The sequence below is a fragment of the Crinia signifera genome, chromosome 1 (assembly GCF_055691185.1).
Source record: "Crinia signifera chromosome 1, ASM5569118v1, whole genome shotgun sequence".
In the NCBI taxonomy this organism is placed as follows: Eukaryota; Metazoa; Chordata; class Amphibia; order Anura; family Myobatrachidae; genus Crinia; species Crinia signifera.
Genome location: NC_139217.1, coordinates 440,195,659 through 440,212,281, shown reverse-complemented (window position 1 = coordinate 440,212,281; position 16,623 = coordinate 440,195,659). Strand labels below are relative to the sequence as shown.

Here is a 16,623-nt window from a genome sequence, read left to right as displayed (position 1 = left end):
ATAGTCACTGGTCATGACGGTCATGCAATTCTATGGTACTAATATACTGGAGCAGTGTCTCTGGAACTCCATGATCATTAAAACACACAGTTTAACCCTGCATCTTAGAACAAACATGAGAGCAGGGCACAACACGCTAATGGGGATTTTCTGTCTACAGTGTTTAAAAGTGGTTCTCACCAGATGTTCCCTTTCCTGAAATCCCACCAAGATAGCATTCAATATGCAATCCAGTTGGATAACTAAAATTTGTGCGTCCCCCCACCGGTAATGGGACCGTGGCCATCGCCAGGTCTGTGGCTGCTCCGCTGCCGGCCTACCAGGACCAGCAGATGTACCTATCAGCTGTCTCGCCGCTTCTCCTGATACAATTAAAAAATGTTCCTTGCTGCTTCCAGCCAGCAAGAGAAGGCCACCGCCTCCTCCTCCTCTACCATCCTCAATAGCTGTCTGCTGTGAGGGAGCAGACATTTTGTGAGGGGCATTTATAATGGCAACAGGAGGAGCGCGGAGACCATCAATGCAGACAGGAAGATCTGCTGTTCCCAGTGGTCCGTCAGCGGAGCAGTAACAGACCCAACGATGGCGGTGGTTCTGTTATCGGAGCAGCAATAGCCCACACAGACCCCCGGCGCCCAAACTTACCAAGCCACAGCAGGGTCTGCGGACCTATTGTTAAGCCACTGATGTCATCCATGATAAATGGTCCCACTTCTCTGAAAACACAAATCCTAAGACAAAGAGAAGCTATTGCACTTACCGCGCCTCGCTGGCCAGCACCGAGTCCCCTGTACACACGAACTTCTCAATGTAACCCGTGCTGCAATTTATCTTTGTCCAGTCTGGTTTACAGGCATCGATAAAGTGCGGCCTCAGACGTCCTATCGTGTATTTGGCAATATCGGTCAATGACTGGCTAGCTGCAGCTCCAAAGATGAATGTTCCGATGGCTTTGTATATTGTGGCGACATAGTTATTCTTGATGAAGCCATTTGATTGCAAGCGGTTATAGAATACACACAGGACCTCCCCTACAATGATCTGCAGAAGATAGAGAGAGAGTTACGGGTTAACCAGACGGTTTCTATCTTCACAGCTTGCAAATTATAATTAGTTGCACAATTATAGAGGCCTATGATGTCATTAATTCTACAGCCGGCAATATCTTCTCTGGGTGAGGCGTTACAGTATATCCCTTCCCGCAATGGGACAAGCAGGTTTTATAACTCTTATCCCTGAAAAGGACAAGTCGCAGCAGGTACCAAACATTCTTTTACTCTATGTTTCAGCAAATTAACAAATCATTTCTCTACTGCAGGTATGGGGCCTTCTCTTAATAATGAGCTTTATTCATGTTTGTATGCAATGGCGGATTATCACACAATGTAGTCATTATTGGCATACCGCCCATGTGCTGCAATCAAAATGCACAGAAATCCCGCCCACAGCGACGAGTACATTGCAAAATGATTGACAGGAACCCACCATTTGAAGGTGTCAGCTGGGAGTGAATGGCAAAATCTAGAAGTGTTGTGGCCCTTTTTGGGGCGTGTATCTAAGAGGTCGACACACGTTTAAGTTCGTAGGCATGTTTGACACAAGTTTTTAACAGGTTTTTCGTGTCTAGAAGTATTAGTGTACCGTGTTTCCTTGCATTGCTCGCTGCGCTGGCCATGCAGCGTCGACCTTGTGGGTATCGTCCATGACATTAACCTTGTGTTGAACTTGCGTCAATGCCGACCTATGCTAGGTCTACCATTACCAGGTGTCAACCTAGTCACTTGGCCATTAGTGGTTGACCTAGACATTGTCGACCCAGGGACGGCATACCATCTACAGTCAGCTGTAGCTTGTACATGCTAAAACATGGCTTCTGTGCGGCTACTACGGTGTCCAGTCTGCGTAGCCATAGAGCATGCAGGCTGCGAATGTGCACTCAACTGCAAATGGGTTTGCGACTGCTCTGGGCTGCGTGTCCTCAGTCCTGGGCGGCAGCTTCACTTGCTAACATGCAACGTCACCGAGAAAATCACAATTGCATTTGTGTACAAACATGAATTAGGCCCAATGTTCACAAAATCAGAATATAAATAAATGCATAAACATTCCAGAGAATACAGTGTTTGTCACCATATTATCCAGTAAGATGTGTTTGCTAGGAGTGCGTAATGCAAAGAAAAAAAAAGGTCAATTTGCCAAATCCTGACATGAGTGTAATTGCACACAAAAAAGCGGAGCATCATGGGAACAGTGGATCGCCAAAACCTAGGCTACTCCAGGTTCCTATTCCAGACAAAATAGATTGCTTGGAATTGCACAATCATTACAGATTAGCAAGCACACTTCCCCGCTGATATGCAGAACAAAGCTAACAGATAATCTTATTTTAGAACCGTAAAAGAACATAATTCTATACATTTATGTGGGGTGCACACCAGGACGATATGGCCCAAAACGAGCCAATTTAGATACAATCTCGACCGATTGTATGTAAATCGGCCATGTTTTGGCCATTTCACTGCCCTTTTGATGCGATCCCGATCCGATGCGCGGCCCCGCGAGTCGTTAGGTTATTTCTGAGATCCTACCTGCTCCAGGTAGGATCTCCGAAACTACCATTGTAGTGGGTGCGGGTCGCAATCGGATCGTGATCACGTCAGGGGCTTTATCTGTGCCGGTCGGTGGTGGGTCGGCGCCTCCGTCAGCTCGTCGTACGCTCCTGTGACGACACACTCACGAGCAGGATCGTGCTGGTGTGTACCCAGCATTAGGGTCCAAATTCAGCCCAGTCTCCAATGCTCAGCGTTTTATAGAAAACTGCTGGGAAAACCCCTACGAACAAAGGCGGGTCGATGCCAGCTTGCGGCGGGTGGCTAACATCCCATGATGTCAGTCCCGTCCAGATTTCGGTCATCTCCGGCCAAAATTTAAAAAAAAAACAGCAAGTCTTGACTGACCTTTAATATTGAAAGGAAAATAAATAATTCGATGGTGAGCAACCATCAAACGATTTCTCTTCTGTTCAGCCGCAGACCTAGCGAACGCCTCTGAATCAGGCCCATTTGTGTGGGGCGGGGTCATCGATTTGCTTCCTGAAATGTTAGGTTCTTTCCTAGTTCTAATGTTCCTGGACGTGCCCCAGGACTCTACACTTGATTTCATGCACTAAATGTACTTCCCAGAACAGATAAATAATTAAACATTAACAAACGAATACTCCTGACAAATTCTAATACATTTATATTTCTTTCAGATTACAATGCAGATGGATTCCTTTGACCGGTTTAGTATAAAGAAATGTCGGGGAAAAATAATTAATATAAATTAAAAATATTGGTCCCATCAGAGGTCACTACCGTACCATGACCCAGTTATGAAGGCCACAGTGACCATGTAGACAGGACAACGCTGGCAAAAGGATCCTGATGCAGTTAAAACACTACTTATAGCCGTTTAGTTGTGTATGCATTATGCCCATACTGATAAAACGGATGAAGTAGTGCTTTACATGTGTAGCATCCCAGCATCGCCATACTGCGGTTGGCATAGTGACTTGTCTTTAGGATAACCCCCCAATATAGGGGTTGCACAGAGGGCCTGATTCAACAAGCCCCATACCAGACCATTGCAAGGGCGGCAACGTGTCATAGTCAGGGCACAGTACTATTGTGTGAAGCACTTGTACAGTAGTGATTTATTTTGCAGGCACATCGCGGGGTCTTGGAGCGCAGAGCGTCCCCCTGCAGCCGGGAGTTGTAACTTTGTAAAGCTGTACAAATTACAGCTCATCCTGAATACATCATAATGATACAGAACAACACAATAAAAAAAATCTCCAGAAAATCTGTGAATCCTGGTACAATATGCTGTCCACATATCCCACCCCGAGCTTCATGTAACGCCCACCTCGCCAGGTTACCACCCCCCATAATTGTTTTTTCCTCCCTCCACAACTTCTAGCCCCTCTTCCTCAGTGGCATATCTAGAATTTGAGCGCCCCCCGCCGATAATAAAGCGTAACAATAGCACCGCAGCCCCCTCGGTAGCGGGGAGGCGCTGTGTAAGTGCGGGCGCCGGGGGGCTGCGAGGCTATTGTAATGCCCCCCCCATCCGCCGCAGCTTTACCTCTATTCGCTGCGGTGGTCCCGGCTCCACTCCTGGCTTCATTCTGATGCTATGAAGAATGGACCATCACAAAATGTCCGCCCCCATACAGCAGACCATTCAGAGAACTGTCCGCTGTATGTGGGCGGACATTTTGTGATGGTCCGTCTCCATAGCATCAGAATGAAGCCGGGAGGGGAGCCTGGACCACCGCAGCGAATACAGGTAAAGCTGCAGGGATGGGGGGGCATTACAATAGCCTCGCAGCCCCCCGGTGCCCGCACTTACACAGCGCCTCCCCGCGACCGCAGTGCTATTGTTACGCCACTGCTCTTCCTCACTACTTTTCAGTCCCTAGCCATTCCACACCCTATTCTTTGTAATCACCTTATGCTTATACTATTTCCACTCATTAGTTATTCAGGTAATAGGTCATAGCATTCAGGGTTACCACTTTATGCAAGTTTGTTATTCTACTATTTTCCTTGTTGTGCAATGTACGGTTTGATCCTCGTGATGGTTTAGCTCGTTAATAATCACTTGGTCACCACTCGTTATTCTGCACTCTATAAAGGTGCATACACATTACTCAATCATTGTTAATGATATGCACAATAACATCAACAATATTTTCATGCATATCGGCTAGTGTGTAATTGGTTGCTATGGGCAAAATCTACACTTCTACCCAATTTGTTCACCTTTGACCCCGGTACATACTGAGATAGGAAAGCTTAGTGTACACGGGCATCTACTGGGGTTGAAAAGTTGGACAGATAGATATTAAGGGGTAGATTTATTAAGCTCGGTGAAGTGGTAAAGTGGTTTTTATCACTGGCCAATCAGCTCCTACCTGTCATTTTTTCAAACCAAGCCTGTAACTTCAGTTAGGAGCCGACTGACGGTGATAAAAAAAAAAAAAAAAAAAACACTTTATCACTTCACTGAGCTTAATAAATCTGCCCCTTAATAACATACAACCTGTCTATCTTGACTATTGCAGGAGTCCTGCATATCAAGTGTACAGGATGACGACTGTATAGGTGTGTACCCAGATTTTAGTGTCAGCAGCCCAGCCTGTCTGGTAATGGTTTCTGTCGGTACCCCACACTGTTAACCCCTTTCGAATCTTACTACCAGTACAGGTTATATATGTTCGGAACATTTTTTGGTACTTGTTTCCGAGCACGGCGCCCATCGTATGCCATCGCATACCACCAATTAAGGTATGCGATGGGACCAGATTTTCGGGTCTCGCACTGTACAATTTTAATATCGCGTTGCATCGCATGCCATTACAATGGCATGCGATGTGATCAGACCTGATTTTTAATTGTACAGGCACCCTAATGGGTGATTACTATGTTAAATGCACCCCCATTGTTAACGCCACCCCCACTATCAACGTCAACCCGAAGCGTGGCGAGCGCAGCGAGGGGCTGCGGTACAGGTCCTCCGACCTTTTCATACCCCCACTATCCACGTTGACGTGGAGTCGATTTTATATAGTGTGGCGAGCGCAGCTTCGGGTTGGCATTGATAGTAGGGGTGGCGTTAACAATAAGGGGGGGAATTTAACATAGTAATCACCCATCAGGGTGCCTGTACAATAAAAAATCGGGTCTGATCGCATCGCGTCGCATGCGCTGCGATTGCATAAGATTAAAATCGTGGGCGCCGTACTAGGAAAAAAAAAAAAGTACCCATTTTTTTTATATGGGCCGAACGGATAAACATACATGTCCCATTTTACTGCACATATTCTCCCCCTTTATGGCTTTAATCCAGTTAGAGCCCAATTTACAAATGGAGGGTAGAAGAGTTTCCCGTCGCAGAGCTCACAGCTGCAGCCATTGATTTGCTGATCAGACTGTTGTGTTGAGCATTTCGGCACATGTGTGCTCCAAATGTGAAAACTCAAATATATTCCCCAGAAAACAGCCCCGTTAGCACAGCCTGACTGGTGCTCGGCGAACTATGGGCCCAGCGTGTCGGAATCACATGGAATAGATCACAGGTTCTCAAAGTCGGTCCACAGTGCATGTTTAGCAGGTCTCCTCACAGAATCAAGTGAAATAATTAGCTCCACCTGTGGATCTTTTAAAAATGGGTCAGTCAGTAATGAGTGCACCTGCCGGGTGACCAGGAAAAAACATGAACTGTGTGGGGTCCTGAGGACCGAGTTTGAGAACCACTGGAATAATAATGTGAGGTGTCCTACTACGGCTGAGGTACTGGTAACCCAACCACCTTCCTGGGAGGCAGGAACATGTCAGTACTGGCCAGATGTGCCCCAGTAAGGTTTTCTTCGTTTCCCTGCACATCTGAGAGATTTTATTAGCTTTTTAACCTGCTGACACCATATTACGGTTATTTCTTTAACTCCGCGCACAGAAAGATAAATAAGGATCAGCTTCCCAACCCTTCTACATGCCAGCGCCGGTATACGTGGGTTAAGCTGCCACCTTCTTGTATTACATGCAGGAACCAGTATTAGCTCTTCCTTCGGAGCATTCAGATAAATACAGCAGGCGAGAGGTTAATAATATCAGACACGAACTCCACGCAGCTACAATGGAAACACTCTAAACCCAGGAGAACGTCTGGTCCCTGGAGACCACTTTTTTGGGCAGAACATTCTGTGGTGCGTAAGATTTCCATCTGCTCCTTGACAAAGTTCCTGAGCTGGAATTATCCATGATAAAATCTTGGAAAACAAAAAGATTTATCCAAGTGCTTCCTGTCAAAAAAGGCTGGCAATGCAGCGCGACGCTCTTCCTGACTCTGACAGAGAAGATATGAAGGGAGCATTGTGCGGTCAGTAGAAGGAACGCGGATTATATATAGCAGTGGTTCCCAACCCTGGTCCTCAAGTACCCCCAACAGTGCACGTTTTCCAGGTCTCCACACTGAATCACAAGTGACATAATTAGCTCCACCTGAGGATCTTTTAAAATGTGCCTGAATAATCATTGCATCTGCTGGGTGACATGGTTAACGTGCACTGTTGGGGGTACTTGAGGACCAGGGTTGGGAACCACTGATTTATAGTCTTCCAGCAGTACGTTAATTGTACTGTAATGTATGCAGCACCTAAGCCTGTAAGAAGTATGGATGGGAGGGTGGACAGCAGGTGGATGTAATGTAAGAATTCGCAGCATAAAGGAAAAACATGACTTTCAATATATGAAAATGCTGGGACAAAATAGGCCCCCAGAGTCTGACCAAACACTACCTGAGCCCAGAAACTTCTTGGGAAACTCAGAACCTTTTTGTGGTCTGCAAATTGGGAGCGAGAACCAGATTAACAATGGCCTAAAATGGGACTACAGCTCCATGATCAGTGGCAAACGCAGGATTTTCAGAAGGGGGTTTCCAGAGGGGCGGAGCATAGCACGGAGATGGACACTTAGGTGACCCAGTATATGCCGGGCCAGTTAAAGGGCACACACACACACATATATATATATATATATATAGTTGGGACGGACCGGCACTCTCACAAATGAAGTCAGCTGCCTGCGTGCCAGAATATAGTAAAATAAAGGCTCTGGGTTCCACTGGCGTGGTTCCAAAAACAGCACTGCAAGGACTTCTTAAAAGGTAGTAGATTTTATTACCTCAAATATATATATATATATATATATATATATATATATATTCCCGTTTGTTCAGCACTCTGGATAATGAGGCAAATATATATATATATATATATATATATATATATATATATATATATATATATATACACATACACACACACATACACATACAGGGGCGTCAACAGCAGTGTAGACCCCTGGGCATAGCAATATATTGGGGCACCTACCGATCCTCCATCGGTAGGGGAAGCTTTGATGTCCTGCCGGTGGTAGGGGGTATTGTATCAACCGCTCAGCATGTAGGGCCTGGATCAGTAATTTCCACTAATTACCCCTTTACTGCACAGATGGTGGGAGATGAGGTGGAAAAAGGGGGCATTGGGCTGAATGAAGGGGCCCTGATACATAACTTCCAGGGTGGTAGAGGATGTTTAATATGCAGAGGAGGGGTGTATAGTGGAGTGAGCTTATTATTCATAATTTTCTGGTGGGAGGACAGCTTGCTTGACTGCAGATATCTCCAGTTCCCAGAAATAGATTTCTTAGATTTTAATGTAATTAAAAACTAGAGGATCCCACCTACCAAATGGTATTGGGGACTAGGGGATCAGAGTTCAAGAGGCAGAGAAATCTGCCAACGAGGATATAAAACTACATACCAGGTGTGTGGAGCTGGAGCAGTAACCAGCTGCTGGAAGGCTGATATCTCTGGTTCTGGGAACACTAGAGACAAGCTACTATTGTCCATCAAAGGGGGAGAGTCCCAGCTTTTAGAATATTCCCTCAGAAAAACTCTAAAGGCGCATATACATGTACAGATTTTCTGTCTGATCTATCTGGTGGGAACAAAAACCTGGAAATGTATGGGAGCATATATCAAAAAATTGTTTCCAAACACTTGAAAACAGACAGTGATCAATCAGACAAATTGATTAAATCATTCTGATACAGTATAACAAATTTATTCAAAACATATTTTTTTTCCTGCATTTGGGTGGAAATTTTTGATTGTCATATGCTCCCATACATTTCCAGGTTTTTGTTCCCACCAGATAGATCAGACAGAAAATCTGTACATGTGCACACACCTCACGTCAGACAGAACCTGAAATATCTGCCTGGAAAGAGCAATTAACAGGCTTGGATGGGGACCACTGATTTGAAGTCAGATATCTCCGGTTCCCAAGGGCCGATTTTTAAAATTCTTGTACCTATGGAAAGAGGGGACCCTCAGCTTTCAGCCTAGGGCCCTTAGACTCCTGGGGGGGGGGTTCTGGGTACTCAGAACCCCTCCCTGCGTGCGCTACTGATGATTCCATAAAAATAAAAAAAAATAGGTCCAACATCATGACACCAAAAATATCATATGTATTTAAACTGTATTTTTATTTTCCTCACAGAGTAATATTTTGTACTTTTAAATATTTAGAGGGTCACTGGGGCTGATAGTGTAGGGGGTGCAGCCAGGACCACATGGTGCTGCCACCTCCACACAGCACAGCCACATACTTTTCACAGAAAATGTTGGGTACACACTGGACGATCCCTGGTGCGCCGATATTGTTAACTAGAACGGTGGTTCTGCTGGAGAATAATATAGTCCATACTTCAGTTTTCTCCCTCTGTGCATGTCTAAGTACGAGTTCGCAGCCATGCACAGAGACGGGTAAATGCGGTGGGGGGCATGCCTTCCACCAGGCATCGGCTACCTGCTTGCTGGGCTACGAACACTCACAGCCCAGTGAGTAGGTTTGAATTAGGCCCTATATTTCAACCATTGGGATTCCCCCTAACAGCGAGGTTTGCAGCTAATGCCGGGAGCCCACTGCATTTAGCCACGAACCTCGCTGTTTTGGCGGCCACACACGCCCTTTCCACGACGCTGTAAAAAGCCAGCGAGGTGGAAACAGCGTGTGCAGGGGGTCAGTTGATTACGGACCGTGCAAGCAGTAACAGCGAGAAGTCAGCACTGCTCGCAAAAAACATTTAATATACCCCACAAACAGGCCTATAGACCAAACTTTTTTTTTTTACTACCACCTGAACTTTGAGACTGCTTCAGTTGCCAATCACGAATCGATCCCCAAACATCTAGCTTGTTAAAATCCAGTCGAGACCTGAGGTTCCTACCAAAGAACAGCATAGCTGCGGTATGATTTGTTAACACAAACCGCATTCCTGTATGCAAACAAGAAATTGGAGGGCTTGTGCTGTAATGCACCCTTTTCTGTCCACATGGTGCGCAAGTTTGATTTAAGGTCTGTAGGATGTGTTCAGCCAGTCCATTTGTAGCCAGGCTATATGGGGCAGCAGCAATGAGAAGAATTCTATTTTTCTTCAGGAAAGTGTGAAACTTCATTGGTTAACGGAGACACGTTATCACTCACCAACAGAACATCTGTTCTCGAAAAAGATCACTCAAAACTTCCAATGTGTGCGCAGCTGCAGTAACTGTAAAAAACTTCAGACCATTTAGAACAGCCACCCACCGCCACCAGAAACATGGATACCAGAAATGGTCCAGCAAAGTCCACATGAATCCGCCGCCACAGAGTTAATGACCACTCCTATGGATGCATTGATGCTGGAGCAGGAATATTTTGAACAGATTGGCACCCAGAACACTCAGGCCAGATCCCCCAACTGCTGATCCAATCCTGGCCACCATACAAAACTCATGGAGAGTGCCTTAATTTTGGCCATGCTTGAATGACCCACATGGAGTTCCGCCAAGACTCTTGAATGCAGTTTGACAGGCAGCATAATCCGCAAACCCCCAGATGAAACAGCCAGTATCAATGGTCATCTCATGTCTTCGTTGAAAGTACAGGTGCCCATACACGGTACAATTGCTGGGTGCGGTGAGATGCACACTCCCATCACACAGCTCAAAGAGTACATGCTGCACATACTTTTTGTACTAGATCTCATTGTATCTTATTACATTGCAAAACCTATGCGCTGCGATCTAGTCCAAATTGTATACAATAAATGTACCATGTATGGGCACCTTAAGGCCCAGCTGCCGATGCACTGGCGCAACCCATGCTTTTTGTGTGGCTGTGAGTACTTGAGCAATCACACGTCTTATCATACTGCGACTTGCGTCATTGTGAAAACATTCTACAGATTCTCGGTTGCCTGTGGCAATGAGGCAGTCTGTAATGATAATCAGGACAATCGGTCCGCATTAGTGCAGTCCACTTGAATTCTATAGTATAGCAATATCCACCGAAGAACAGGGCCCAGTGCTGCATCCTTGCAGCAGCAGGAATACCCTTCCGGTGAATGCAGCAACAATTCATAGCGCAATTCATGCAATTTGGCCGCAACAATTCCAGATGAGGGAGCTGGAGCATTGTCTTGGTAAAAAAAAAAAAAAACACGAAGCTATAAATCAATCTTAAATTTGGTATGGCGTTGTTTGAAAGATGGAAGTACACGGCAGAAATACCGACTTTCCTCAGCAACACCACCTGACTTCAAACACAGGTACTTATTGATCCACCCTCAATTGCCCGGGAGTTCCAGCTATAGCATAGGTACTATCTTGCTCGTGGAGTGAGTCTGGTGCGTATCCAGCTTTACTTCTTTGAAATAACAATCTTCCATATATTTCCTTGGCAATGTGAAACCACAGTTATTTCTTCACAACATTAATTTTTTTTGCTGGTTTTTACCAGGCCTAGCCTACCACAGCCTCTTACATCAATAGTTCCTGGTGTATATTGCTCTACAAAATGGCTGCCATTATCTATTTTGCAAACAAATGTGCGAGGTATCACATGCTAGCATTGCATGCGATACCCCATTAAGTGACCTGGCAGCTCCCAGTCAGCTGGATAGCATGGGATATTATGTAGGAGTTCCTTTTACATACAATATATTGCATGTGATCCCAGCAAGGGCTGTCAGACCTGATAAATCTATAGTCAAGGGCGTAACTACCATAGGTGCAAGGGGTGCAGCTGCTATGAGGCCCAGAGCTGAAGGGGCCCATCTTTGCTGTCTAAGTATATGTTTTACATACATTTATCACAATCAGTTGCTAAATAGGGGGCCCTTACAAAGATTTGCTATGGGGCCCACGATAATCTAGGTACGCCTCTGTCTATAGTACAGGCCATACAATCTCCAGATCAGATGCACACGGGACCGCGCATCTGATTGGATACAGAGGTAAAACTTTTCATCAGATTAGATCACGGAGTGCACCTTATTTTATGGCCTATGCAGAAAATGCATCTTATATGACAGGACAGCCTGGGGTTTTCTGAAAGAGGGATTGGGAAAAAAAGGGAATTTCTACTCAGGTGCTAATCACAACTAATTATAACGGGACACAGTAAAGTGCAAGGGAAAATTTCCCTAAATGAAATTAAGCAGCAGAAAACAGCAATACACCTGTGCGGGTGTACATCGATATCCCGAAGAGAACCAACAAAATAACACTAAATTGGAGAATTCTGCGCTAATATTCAGAGAAGAGATCACTACAGGTTTAAACCGACCGCTACTATTCTCACAAAAATGTTTTTATTTTAAAACAAATAAATATTATCAAAACAAAATCACAATTAAAATAGGTTTTAGAAATTGTTTAATTTATATTAATTGTGATTTGGTTTGATAATATTTATTTTAAAACCTTTAGTAGCAGTTGGTTTATACCTGTAGGGATCTCGTCTCTGAATATTAGCGCAGAATTTAGTGAAAGAGGGATTGATTCAGAGTCTGGGATGTTATTGGTTATTGTTGTTTATAGGCGGGGATAGATGCAGTGCTTCTGGGAGATTCTGGAAGTTTCTGTATCTTTGATTTCAATCGTTGCCCTCCCTCCCACCATAAGTGGAGGGTATAGTTCATGCTTTATTTAGTGTGTCAGCTTTTTGAGGCGGCTGGTTTTAGAACGTTGGCCAGGTTATTATTAATAAATATTTTGTAATGGTTTCCCGTGAGGTGCAACTCCTTTGGAGGAAGTGGCTTGAGCGTGGTAACCGTTTTTACTACATGGGCATCACCAATCCAGGTGGGGCCCTTAAGTCACTTGAGTTGGTACCTTAAAGGGGGAGTGATTTGGGGGCAGATGGCCCGAATTTTATTTTTAATGATTTTTGGGTAAGGTAGGTGTTAGGAGCACTTTCTTTACCTAGTGTTGATGGACAGGGACGCAGCAGATAGTCAGTCCTTGTTCATCAGGACAGATGGCCCAAATTTTTATTTTATTCAAGAAATTTTGATATAACGATTGTGTCTTTACAACACGTTCTGACCTCGCCACCATAGATAACTAAAAGTTAATTTTTCTAGCTAGTTTTAAATAGGACGCCCTCTTTCAGAAAAAAAAGCCGACCCCATATACAGTTATTTTAGATAAGTGGGCAAGTGTGATGCATTGGGTCATGAAAAGACTTTTATCAGTATCAGCCCGATATCGGGTGAAATGGCACTAGCGTATAGGCACCTTTAGCACATAGGGGTAGATGTGTGATAAGGGAGGAGAAGTGGCCCATGGAAACCAATCAGCTGCTCTGTATAATTTTATATTATGCTAATTACATATGTTACTTCAGTGCTGATTGGTTGCCATGGGCCACTTCTCCATGCATTTACCCCACGGTTAGATTGGTCTCCGTTTGAATACGCCATATCCCGAATGGGAGCTTTGCTGTATAATAACTATGCCTCAAAGTCATAACTAGAAAAAAAAAAGTGACACATTCATGACATTAATAGCAAACAAACCTGTAGCTTGGTTAGAACTTACAATAAGAATACTGCAAGGTATCATTATCCCTGCTAATAACGGGTAAGAAATGGTGTCTTTGTGGAGCGGATACCGGATGGAATCATCGTTACAGAAAAATCCTCGTTGGAAGGGGCTATGCTTCACATTGAGAATTGCAAAAGGCAATCCAACTAGCAAAAGGAAGAAAAATATGCATTAATATAGGCAGAGCAATGACAACACACAGGAATGCAGCATTAATGGAAGAGGTCAGAGACTAGAAGAAAGCAGCAGGAGCAGGAAGGACAGATGTACAGATGGACAGGGGGACGACAGACCAAGTGCATGCTTCATCTGGTGAAATACAGGCGTATCGATGAATTGGTCGACAATGTCTAGGTTGAAAGTCGATAGGCCAACCACTATTGGTCAACGGACAACAGGTCGACATATGAAAAATGTCAACATGGTCTAAGTCGAATTTGACAAAAAGCTCGACAAGCAAAAGGTCGACACAAGTGTTTCACTTTGTGGGTAGGAGGATGGTGCAATGGTTAGCGTTACTGCCTCACAGCGCTGAGGTCATGGGTTCGATTCCCACCATGGCCCTAACTGTGTGGAGTTTGTATATTATCCCTGTGTTAATTGGCTCCTAACAAAATTAACCCTAGAATGTCTGTGTGTGTGTGTGTATACATGTGGGGCAGAGACGTGAATGTTTAAATAGTCCCTGTATTTATATGTGCGCTATATAAATAACGGTTAATAAATAAATGTCGACATAAAAAAAAATCATTACCATATGGAAACGCCCAGCGTACCATGGGTGTTCCCATGAGAAAGCTGGGCGTTCTCATGGTAATGAGGCAGTGACGCGGGTGCGGGTAGCCGACATCACCGTGCCAGCGTGCACGCATATGTAAGTGACTTAAAAGTCACTTATATATGCGTGCACGCACCACATCTTTCGATGGTCGGCGACCATCGAAGGATGTGGGTGGTTACCCGAGGCATGCGAATGGAAGTTTATGCAAAACATCCATTCGCAGCCTGTGCGGGCAAAGCCGTGCTTCTAGGGGGCGGCGGGTGGGTGTTCATTCGCCGGGCGGGGTTTGGTGGACTTGCAAGGCTGTGAATTCGCAGCCTTGCAGATCAACCAGAACAACCCCCTATGTCCTGTGCGTTGGGATGTATTGTGTTGTGTGCATGCACCTTTAATGATTACCTCAGTCAACTGTAGAGCGCGAATGAGTCCTCAGCCCGGCTTAGCACAGCTATCAGGGGTGGTGATCACAGACTGAGGAAGTCTTACTCAGTTGCCCAATGAAGCAGTTATCAGACTATGGTTCTGTGAATGTCAAACTTAGAGTTTAATAACAGCCACAGTGAAGTGCACACACCCAGAGGCCTGCAGGTCACACACCCTTTCTAATATTAGGTCCTCAGAAATGGATCCTGACACTCTCATAGGAGGGTGAGGCCCGGGCGGCACATTTTCCCCAACAATTACCTCAGCTTAAAAACAGGTCAACATAGGCCCTGGGCGGGAAATACATGAGCACATACAAAAGCGTAGCACTATATTGTAGGCATATGGAGAAATCACTTTTCTGTAAAGCTACATTTTAATGGAAAGAAGGAGGTCACATACAGCTATGGGCTGGGGAAGAAAGACTTCCAGTGGTGGGAACAAAACTGGACTGGGTTTCAAGGTGCTCAAGTTCAAAAAGTCAATCAAAATAAAAATACCGGACTGGTCTACAAAGAAAGACTCCAAACCGGATTTAAAGAATCTCTCTCGCTCTCTTTCTCTGTAGCTCTGCCCTAAACTGGGAACACACTTGTAATGAGCGGGACAGCTCATTACATATGCAGGGGGTGGGACCCACTCATTAAATATTCACTGCGCTGGGTCCTGCTCATTAGATATGCACAGAGCGGGACCTCAGGGGCAGTGCTCAACATTCAATGTGCTTACACACCACAAAACCTGCTTAGTCCCGGTTTTATACCGGGTAATATGTGCGGTCTGAAAGGGGCATAACCTGCTTTGACCCGTTTTAAGAAACATTTTAAATACCGGGTCTAAGCAGGTTTTGTGGTGTGAAAACAGCATTAGTGTAATACCACCCTATTTCTCCCCCCAATACACACTTGTGCACCAGTAAAGTGTGCCCCCCTCCTCTGCACCCCATTTCAGAGAGCCATAATCCCTTTAGCACTTGCTAAAGGGGTTAGAGCACCTGGTCACTATGTAGCAAACAGGGGGAAGCTGAGCTTACAGCTGTTTATTATATTTATACATAGTGTACACCATAGGATTCCCCATTGCAGCCATGGTGACCAGCAAAGCCTTATGGGTACATTGAAGTACAATGCGTATAAGCAGATGCTTATATGATGCACAGGTGGGCATCAGTCAGCAACTCGTCACGGCCAGCAATTCAGCAGAGAAGGCAATAACTCTGGACCTTGACAGGAAGGCATCATGTTTAATACCAGCGGCATATTGGTTACACAGTGATACTAAACTAAGTAAACTGATGATATCTTTATTAAATGGAGCCTCAAAGTATTTAACTAGGTTAACTTGGCTAGTATGTTTTTGTTTTCTGTTTTTTTTTTTTTAAACAGAAACAGAATAAACCTGCAGCATGAACCTGCAGATGCATTTTATTACACAGAGCCGCGACTAGGTAGGCCGCACGCTATAGTATCACACACACACACACACACACACACACACACAGAGTTGGCTCTTTAAAACAGCTTTCAAAATAAATAAACTATTTTAGAACTTTGTTGTCAAAATTCTATATAAAAAAATTGCAATCACAACCGTGCCAAAAATGGATAAAAAAAAAAAAAACAACACTCCTTTTCCTGAGAGTGTCCAGAGTTTGGGTGACAATTATAAATGCACTTCCTTCACATTTCCTCAATAGGAACAGAAGGAAACAGAACACATAATATACAGCTATTTATGTCCCTGCCGGTAATGTTACAGAATACTATATTTACAAATGTCTTGGAACAGTGGCAGAAGGTTATAAAGAGAGGACATCACAGAAAGGTAGACAATCCAACACATAGCGCCTGTTCAACAAGATTGTATCTTTCATATAGACATATAGCTGGCCATACATCTACAGATCGATTGTCAGATCTGGCTGGTTGGAACAAAAACCT

The 16,623-nt window shown here is 44.6% G+C and overlaps 1 protein-coding gene across 2 annotated transcripts in view; it reads right to left on the bottom strand.

Moving 5' to 3' along the window:
• The window catches only part of PLPP1 (phospholipid phosphatase 1), a 92,028-nt gene that overhangs the window by 39,834 nt on the left and 35,571 nt on the right, over nt 1-16,623 (bottom strand). Inside the window, exons 2-3 of one of the 2 annotated variants that reach the window (XM_083153649.1) lie at nt 13,474-13,625; nt 761-1,041 (exon numbers count right to left, since the gene is read on the bottom strand). In XM_083153649.1, the coding sequence (XP_083009775.1) occupies nt 761-1,041; nt 13,474-13,625 (433 nt within the window). The remainder of the gene's footprint in view (nt 1-760; nt 1,042-13,473; nt 13,626-16,623) is intronic. The other variant, XM_083153640.1, reaches the window with a different exon arrangement.